A 9,488-nucleotide genomic window follows, 5' to 3' on the forward strand; every position below is an offset into this window, starting at 1 on the left:
TGTATACCTCAATCCAAAATTTAACAACAACAAATCATCCTCAAGGGCTTCTCATCCCAAAAAGACAGAGCATCCCAAATGGCATTTATTCTCTCAGCCCTTCACCATCACCATTTTTTTGCATATTTGTGAGTCATAGGAACTACATTTCCTTGATTTTTTAATTGACTCATTTCTTCTGATTTAAACTAACTTTAAAGAGAAACTTTATGTTGTTCCAATAAATGGAAAACCAGGATCCTTTGCCATAAATAGAAGTCATTGTTAAAAAAAAAAAAAAGCAATAAAAATAAAACCATAAATATCCATTTATCTCCCCCTAAATTTATGTGGGTTGCCACCAGTAGCACCAACACCACCCTTTGGGATACATTGCATTTCTGGGTTTGGACCCAGGCAACCTTTCAACTTCATCTCCCACCATTCATTTTCACACACTCCAGCCAGACCTAACTCCTCATTAGCTTCCATCTGTGTTCCCTTCCTTCTCATCTCCCAGCTGTTGCTCCTGCTGCCTCCACGCAGAATGCCAAACCCAAGTGGAAATATCACTTCCTCCTGAAGCTCTCACTGGGACCTTCCAGCTGGAAGAAGTGACTTGGAATTTTTAATTCCAGATGTTCCTGCTGTGACTTCTTCACCAGCTCCATGATGGAACCATTAGAAAGGCCATCGACTGGCTGGACACACAAGGAAGCAGAAATTCCAATTGGTCCCCAACCAGATCAGAGCAGGGGGTGGAGCCCTGGAGACAGGAGTACAGTACCTGCACCTATCCCCCCAGCCCTATCCTTCCTCCTCCTCTTGCCGCTGGGTGAGTGCTGTCCCCTTAACCCCAACCACTTCCCTTCCTCTCAGTTTTCCCAGCTGTAAAGTTATGGTGGGAGGTGGTTTGTAAATGAGGCAGTTTCCAACATTCTTTCCATCTCCGACATCTGTCCAGGGTTGATTAGAGCTAAGGGTCTGACTTGGAGAAGCGGAAGGCTCAGTGCTGGAGGTGAGGGATCAATGTGCACAGAGAATGGGCAGTTAAGGGACATTGGAAATAGGAAAGGAGGGAAAGGGGATGGGCTTACTAATGGCTGTTGGAAAGGCAGCTGGTCGAATAAATGAAATCAAATGACTTAGGGACTATCTTAACTTAAAAAACGAAGAAACCAAGTCTCGGTTTCTACATCTGTAAAATGGGTACCTCAGTACCGGTCTCAGAGCATTGTTGTAAGGATTCTCTGAAGTGATGTATGTGAAAGTGTCTAAACACAGTAATAGCTTGTGCACAAGTGGACTATTATGGAGTTTTCAATTTCCCTTGGTAGGCCAGTTTCCCTGCTTCCTCCCTGCCTCTCAGGCCACGTACTCAGAATTGTAAGGTGAAGGCGAGTGTGGCGATTTCTGTTGGAATCCCAGTTCTACCTTTTGCTGTGTGGCCTTGAGCAAGTTGCCTAACCTCACTAAACCTGAAGTTTCCCCATCTGCAAAGTCCTACCTACTTTATAAGTTGTCTTAATGATGAAGTGGGCCAGGCCACAGAGAGCAGTGAGCACAGTGCCTGGAATGTACATTCACGAGAACTGAAGGAGAAGGACTCATCTAGGTACATCTTTGGGGGGAAATCACAATGAACCCCAAAACCAGTTCACACACGTAAAGCAGAGCTACTGAGCATCTGCGGAATAACAGGCTCCGGGCAGAGGGCTCTGCGGGACCCCAAGCTGAGACAGGCATGGACACATCGCCAGGCAGGAGGCCCAGAAAGGGGAGTGTATGTGGTGCCCAGTGACTCAGAAGGAATGGAGAGCACTTCTAGCTGAAGGCTCCAGGAGGGCTTTCTGGAGGAGGGGGTTCTGAGCCGGGTCTTGAAGGCTCGAGAGGGCTGTAATGAGCAGGATTGACCAGAGGAGACTGCATGGTTCAAATCCTGGAGACAAGATGGATGGGATATTAAGAAGGTGAGGCTGGTCAGAAGATACTAGAAGGCTTTGTAGAGAAAGCTCAGGGGCTGGGACTCCTATAAGAAAAGAGGAGTGTTTGAGAAATTTAGCAGTGGAGTGGGGATAAACAGATCTGCCTTAGGCAGCTCTCTCTGGGTGCTCCATGACCAATGGGAGAGGGTGAAGCAAGGAGGCCAACTGGGACAGTCAGGGAAAGAGGTCAGCCTTGGGGAAAGTAGGAGTAGTGAAGAGGAGGGGCATGATGGAAGAGGGGGCCAATGCTCTCCCCACTCTGTTTCAGCCAGTGCCCTACAGCCCACCCCACTGCCTTTTCCAGGTAGGTGCCCCTGCTCCTTCCTCCCCACCCCCCCTACTCCGACCCCAGGTACTCAGATGCTCAGACAGAAGACCTCTATTGTTTTAGATGCCCCAAAGGGACTGCACCAGTCTCCCCAATATATAGGAAGGGAGAAATGAGATCTAGAAGGGACTGTTCCTAAGGCTCCCATAACTTCATGGCAAGATGGGCATCCTGTAGGTTGGACCCAGGGATCCCCCAGGTGCCAGTTCAACCCTCTCCACAGAACTGAGGTTGGTGGGGGGTCCGAGCCGCTGCCGGGGGCGTCTGGAGGTCCTGCATGGTGGCTCCTGGGGCAGCGTTTGTGACGATGACTGGGACGTGGTGGACGCCAATGTGGTATGTCGTCAGCTGGGCTGCGGCCTGGCGCTCCCTGTGCCGAGGCCCCTTGCCTTTGGGCAGGGCCGAGGCCCCATCCTGCTGGACAACGTGGACTGCCGTGGGCAGGAAGCTGCTCTGAGCGAGTGCGGCAGCCGAGGCTGGGGAGTCCACAACTGCTTTCACTACGAGGATGTGGCTGTCCTGTGTGACGGTGAGCAGAGTCCTGTGACCTAGGAGGGCAGGCTGTGTCAGATAGCAGGGCTGAAGGCTAGATAAATGAAGGGACTTCCCAGCGGTAACACTGTTCCATGTAGAAGACCAAGCCAGTGGCTGCATTGCATGGTGTTGGGGAAGAGCTCCAGGCTGGCCAAGAGCCCTGGACCCCAGTGGTGCTTCTAGCTCAGTGTGTGACTTTGGTCAAAACTCAACATTACTCCTTCCATGTAGGACTTTGACTGTTCCAGCAAAGTCCCCTTCTCATTTTTAAAATCAGATGATTGGGGTCAACACTGCCACAGGTTCACTTGGCATAGAGTTACATTCGAAACCTCTGAGAGGCTTTGACCTTGAGAGCAGTGGTTTTAATTTTCAAGAAAATCCCCTGGAAGGCTCAGACTGTGGCCCCATCTCAGTTTCTCCTTCTGCAGGTGTGGGGTTGAGCCTGAGAATTTCCCTTTCTAACAAGGTCTCAGGTGATGTGATGCTGCTTTAAGAACTAGAAGAACTCCTCTAGAGCTACTGCTTCCTGGACCCAGGGGGCCCTTTCACCTCTCCTATCCCCAGCTTTTATCCTTTGTGTGACCAAAGGCCCTGAGGAGCAGGCACCTTAGGGGTCCATGCCCTGCTACTTATACACCTGTGGGTGTGAGGATGGAGAACAGGTCCATTTATCATCCTCCCTTCCTTTCCAGAGTTCTTGCTCACGCAACCCCCAACAAAGAAAGTGTTAACCAGCAGGGCACCCCCTACAACTACCCAGAATGGAAGAGGTAAGTAAAGGCAATGTGGGGGGCCACCTGGGTCTTAGGAGAGGGATCCAGAGAACAGTCTCTGATATCAACCCTAAGTGAGAAGAGAAGGATTACTGATGGTTGAGTTTGGTCATTCCTCCTCCCCATCCTGCCTCCTGTACCCCCTCAGGCTGCTCACCTTCTGGATAGGGAAAGAGGATTCATTCCTGTAGGATGACTAAAAATAGTCAGCACACGGTTGGAGAAAGTGAGAGGTGAGCGCTAGAGCTTAATCTAATGGGAGAGTCAGGTAGGCACAGAAATGCTGATAATGATGTAGAACAAGAAAATGAAAAGCAATCTAAAAGAGGCACAACAGGTAACAGGCAGGGAAGTCCAGAGGAGGAAGAGCGTCCAGTCCATCAGAGAGCAGGCAGGGCTTCCTGGAGAAGGAGTTGTGGGTGCTGCACCTAGGCAGGCGAGAAGGCTTTCACTGCATCTTACAGGAGGAAGCAGCAGGACCCTAGACGCTCAGGAGAGCATGGACAAAGGCAGGGAGGGTTGCTGTTAGGCAGGGAGTGACACAGTCAAAGCCAGTCTGTCCTCTGATCCCACAAACCACCCCCAATCTGGGCTGTGAGGAGACAGTGCCTAGGGGGTGAATGAGTCCTCCTCCAGGGCTTTCGCTTCCGGGACACCATGCGCTGTGGGTGTGGGGCGGGCCTAGGGCATTGTAGAAGTGCATCGGTCTAGGGAGGTGATGGGAGGCAGCGCCTTGTGGGATTTGCTCCTTGCCCCTTTGCCCCCTCTTCTGCCCCCATCGTCACCAGGCGAGGGCAGTGTGCGCCTGGTGGGGGGCGCAGGCCCCTGCCAGGGCCGAGTGGAGATCCTGCACGGCGGCCTGTGGGGCACCGTGTGCGACGATGACTGGGGGCTGCCAGACGCCACCGTGGTCTGCCGCCAGCTGGGCTGCGGGGAGGCCCTGGCCGCCACCACTAACGCCTTCTTCGGCTATGGCACGGGACACATCCTGCTGGACAACGTTAACTGTGAAGGCGGCGAGCCCCGCCTGGCAGCCTGCCCGAGCCTGGGCTGGGGCGTGCACAACTGCGGCCACCACGAGGACGCGGGAGCGCTCTGCACAGGTGCGGGCTCCGGGGGCGGAGCGTGGCCGGTGGGCGGGACCGGGCCGGGTCCAGCAACCCGAGGAGCCTAAGTGGGGCTTGGGCGGCGAGGGGGGTTGGTGGCTACCTTGATGTCTCCCAGAGTAATCCAGAAAGGCCCCGAAATTACTGTTAATATCTCAGTGCTGCTCTAGAAGTGGCTCAGGAAACGTCAGTGCTCTCTGTGGTGAGCTCCCCAGCTGTGTAATACTGGAGTATTGTTCTACCAACACTCTAGAACAGCGGTTCTCAACCTGTGGGTCGCGACCCCTTTGTGGGGTCCAACGACCCTTTCACAGGGGTCGCCTAAGACCATCGGAAAACACATATATAATTACATATTTTTGTGATTAATCACTATGCTTTAATTATGTTCAATCTGTAACAATGAAATTGGGGGTCACCACAACATGAGGAACTGTATTAAAGGGTCGTGGCATTAGGAAGATTGAGAACCCCTGCTCTAGCAGTACCCCAAGAATGCCCCAGGAATTTCCGAGCATATCCTAAGTACTCTTCATGGAACACTTTGAAATAATAGAACTCTATAATTGCCCAGAAACACTACATTGCAGCCCAAGTATGACCCCAGAATTACCTAGTGCAGCCCTCTTTAATCCTGATGCTCTTATAATGCCCCACCTGGCCCCGCTCCATTTTGAGAAGTTTTTTGAGCAAATCCAAATAATAGGGCCAATAATGGCACTTTACAAATGGACTCCACTCTACAAGCTATAAATGCTTGCCCATGCCTCACAGCAAACCAGGGGCCATAATTTCCACTTTCCAGGTGGGAAAGCTGAGGCCCAGTGAGGCAGAGCCACACCCGTGGTCACACAGTGAGCCCTGGCAAAGTCACGGCTAACTTTGCTGCATGGTCTCAAGCATGACCTTTGCCTTTTCTAGTCTATTTTATTTGTAGGATGGGGATAACGAGTCTTGTTCTGCAAGTCCCTCAGGACTGTGCATGGCCCTCCCCCTGTGGTCAAGACCTTCTCTATCTCTCCGTTTTGGACACACATTGGGTTTCTGAGAACATTGGAAAGAAAGGAAAGCATGTCTGTGAAAGTCCTGTGTAAACTACGATGTGTACGCCTGTACAGCACCAGTGAATTACGGCCACTGTCAAAGTGGGGCAGACCTCCTTGGACCCCAGATGGGGCTAAGCCCCCAGCCCTAGAAGTACCATCTGTGGTCTTCTTCAGAGAAATCCTTCTATCCTCCTGACAGCCAAAGGCTGACCAGGAACTAGAACCTCAGCCTCTGACTCTGCTCCCCTCTTTCCTGCTCTAGTTCTAGGGCCCCCGACGCTCACAGCACTGCCACCCTCAGCCACAAGAGAGGACTGGGCCTGGCACACAGAGCCAGAGGGTAAGGAGCCCAGCTTGAGCCTGCTAGCCCCCAGGCTATAATGGTAGGGGGAAGGTGAGTAGGGCTGGGGATCGAGAAGGCTGTTGAGATCCATAGGAAGGGGCCTGACTAGAAGGCCAGAGCTTTTGACCAGATGGTAGAGGGGGGTCAGAGGACAGAGGAACAGATGGAGAGCAAGGATGAAATCCAGACCTCTGAAAAGTTCAGTAAGGTGGGAAGACGTAGTAAGCGATTTCTTCAAAGCTCTTAAGTAAAATTTGGGTTGGTGGTGAGGGTGGGAACTAAGAGGCCTTGTGAGAGGTTTGAGATAAAGGTTGCATGAAGGATAGAAGTACATTTACGATTAGGGTTGAAACTATCATTGGGATTGAAATTAGGATAACGCCTGGAAATAGGATTTGGTTCATTCCAATCCAGTTTCCAGAGGACCCCACCACACCAATCAAGGTGGTGACTGTAGAGTTGAGGTTGAGTGTGGGTGCCGATGTGGTACAGTTGGGGGACTTCGGCAGGAGCGCCCATGCCCTGCTGTAGGCCAGAAGGCCTCTTTGTCCCTTTCAGATGCTCTATCTAGAGGCCCTGTCTCCGCAGCCACAAGAGTTGGTGCCCTGCCTTCCAGGGAGACGGCCTTGTTCACCACAGCCTCCTGGGTCGCGGGGAAGAAAAGTAAGTGGCAGAGCGGGGATTCCGGGGCGGGTGGGAAAAGGTGGGGCTGGGGCCCTGCCTGGGAGCTGGTGGCTCCAGCGCAGTCCCTCTGGCCCCGGGCCTGTGCGCCCTGCAGGCGGGCGGCTGCGGCTGGTGGGCGGCCCGGGACCGTGCCGTGGCCGCGTGGAGGTTATGTACGCCGGGGGCTGGGGCACCGTGTGCGACGATGATTGGGATTTCGCGGATGCGCGCGTGGCCTGCCGTGAGGCAGGATGCGGGCCGGCCCTGGGCGCCACGGGCCTCGGTCACTTCGGCTACGGCCGCGGCCCCGTTCTGCTGGACAACGTGGGCTGCGCCGGCACGGAGGTCCGCCTGAGCGACTGCTTCCACCTGGGCTGGGGGCAGCACAACTGCGGCCACCACGAGGACGCGGGAGCGCTCTGCTCAGGTGAGCCCGCCGCCGGGTCGCGCACGCAGGCTGGTGCTGTGGAGCGGGTGGGGCGGGGCCGCGCGTGGCGGCTCCCTGCGGCAGTGCCCCGTGGGCGGGGCCGCGTGGCGGCTCCCTGCGGCAGTGCCCCGTGGGAGGTCCCGCGTGGCGGCTCCCTGCGGCAGTGCCCCGTGGGCGGGGCCGGAGAGGACGCGCAATCCGCAGGGAGGCGGAGCCCGCCGTGGGCGCATGGCCGCGGCGCTGCACGGGCGGCGCCGGAAGGAGCCTTCTGCAGTGAGAGGGTGGGGTGGGGCCGGCCCGCGATCTGCCGCAGTGAGGGGCGGGGCGTGAGAGACCCAGACCCGGGATGAATTCAGAAAGCCTGTCAAGGGCGGGGCTGGGGTGTTAGTGCTCTGCTGAGTCAAGGACCCCCAAAGCTCTAATAAACGGAGAGTTGATCAGCTTTTGGAAGCAAGCCCGTGCCGTTTGGAAGGAATCAATAAGATAGGGGTGTTTGCAGGGTCTTACACATTTTAAAACGCTGTTCGTTGCTTGGTTTGGGAATTGATATATTCGCCCTAGTTTGGTAACCCCGGGGCCAAGTGGCCTTGGCCACAAAGGGTAGGCTACAGAGGATTCTGCTTTGGGCCCCAGGGTGAGAAAAGTACAATCACCATTTCTGATGGGGGGAGGGGGGGAGAGGTCCTTCTTCGGGGTCCAGTAAAGTCTGTCGTCCCTAGGTCAGGCTTCCCTTGCGAGGGTAGGAGGTGACTTGTCCTCAAGGAACATGTTCCCCAATGTGACAGCCGCCTCTTTGTCTTTGTCCTTGGTGAGCCAGGCCCAGAGGAGCTAGGACTGCAAGCCCAGCAGGATGGCTCTGAGACCACCCGGGGTCCCACTCCTCGGCCCAGGGACGGTAGGTGCCCACAACCCCTGAGAGGGAAGTAGAGGCATCAGGATAGTAAGGACCAGGATCAGGAGAGGTCACAGCCTGGGGCTAGGTAGCTCAGCAGATTTTACCATGTCCTGGAACCTTTGCCTTTTGGGGCTAGTCTCAAGTCTCATTAATAGAGGCATAGTGTTCAGAAAGAGGGAGATGGGTGTTAAGCTAAAGGAATCTGTAGCTTAAATGAGGGGATAGGGCTCCTTTCCTGAGGCGGGAAATGAAAGAAGTTACTCTTTAGCCTGGGGAGTGCAGGGGGTGAGGGTAGGCAATGATAACCTCAGGAGACACAAGCACGGGCTCCAGAGAGTGGCCCTGTAGCTGAGGTACTGGGATTATGAACAGTGGACTAAGGAGAGAGCAGACATGCAACCCAACATGCCCAGAGTACCCCACAAAGGCTTGTACACGTTCTTCCATCTGGAGGCTGAATATTGACTGACGTCCATCCTATTTTAATCTCATTTGTCTGCCCTTGTCCAGGGGCTCCCAGGGCAGTGCTGTGTCTCATGCCAGCACCCTTTGCCTCCTCTACCCCTTCCCTGTCCTTGCTTGGGAGTGGCGTGGCATGGGCCAGCACCTTCCAGCTCCCGGCCTTGTCCCCTTACAGGGCACCTACGTCTGGCCAATGGAGCCCATCGATGCGAGGGGCGTGTAGAGCTCTTCCTAGGACAGCGGTGGGGCACTGTCTGTGATGATGCTTGGGACCTGAGGGCAGCCGGTGTCCTGTGCCACCAGCTGGGCTGTGGTCAAGCTCTGGCAGCCCCTGGAGAAGCCCACTTTGGCCCAGGCCGAGGTCCTATCCTCCTGGACAATGTCAAGTGCCGTGGGGACGAAAGCACCCTTCTGCTCTGCTCTCATATCCGCTGGGATGCCCACAACTGTGACCACAGCGAGGATGCCAGTGTTCTGTGCCGGCTGTTGTGACCTGCAGACCACCTCTTCTAGGAACCTACTATGGCCTGCCCCTCTTCCTCCAGGAAGCCTTCCTCCTGTGACAACTGCAGTTCACTCAGCCCTTCCCTCCCCTTGCCTGGGAGAAAGCCTGCCCAAATGGTGTGGTCCTGCATAGCACGGCCTGGCTTTATCCCATCAACTGTTGTGGATCCAATTCAACGAGAGCTCCCACTTTCTGCTCAGCCAAAACAGAAAACTGGGGAAAGGGAATGACTTCTAACTCTCTCTCTGGTAGGGCTCCAGGTACAGCACCCCTAATCCTACCTTCCTGGAACCCAATCCAGGTGATTCAGGAGAAAATGGGGTCTCTCCCTTCCCCGACCCATCTTGGGATCCCCAAGAAGAGGGAAGACAGGAGAAGCCTGTAGCCCTTACCTTAGCCTGCCTGGGACTGTAGAAGAACCTGGGTCATTGCCCTGGCT

General features: G+C 54.7%; 1 protein-coding gene across 2 annotated transcripts; it reads left to right on the forward strand.

The window, feature by feature from the left end:
- Nucleotides 1-648: 648 nt before the first annotated feature.
- SSC4D (scavenger receptor cysteine rich family member with 4 domains) lies at nt 649-9,181 on the forward strand (the record flags this gene model as incomplete). 2 transcript variants are annotated; one of them, XM_081090237.1, is made up of 11 exons in its annotated part: nt 649-814; nt 2,233-2,268; nt 2,516-2,821; nt 3,522-3,599; nt 4,391-4,705; nt 6,017-6,094; nt 6,686-6,760; nt 6,876-7,187; nt 8,005-8,082; nt 8,720-9,032; nt 9,094-9,181. In XM_081090237.1, 11 exons carry the CDS (start codon nt 649-651, stop codon nt 9,179-9,181), a joined length of 1,845 nt encoding a protein of 614 aa, XP_080946363.1. The 2 variants fall into 2 exon arrangements, with proteins under 2 accessions (XP_080946363.1, XP_080946364.1); XM_081090238.1 differs by lacking the exon at nt 9,094-9,181 and having other exon boundaries at nt 652-814; nt 8,720-9,036.
- Between the last annotated feature and the right edge of the window lie 307 nt (nt 9,182-9,488).

Source organism: Myotis nattereri (genome assembly GCF_964212035.1).
Source record: "Myotis nattereri genome assembly, chromosome: 4".
NCBI classification, from domain to species: Eukaryota; Metazoa; Chordata; class Mammalia; order Chiroptera; family Vespertilionidae; genus Myotis; species Myotis nattereri.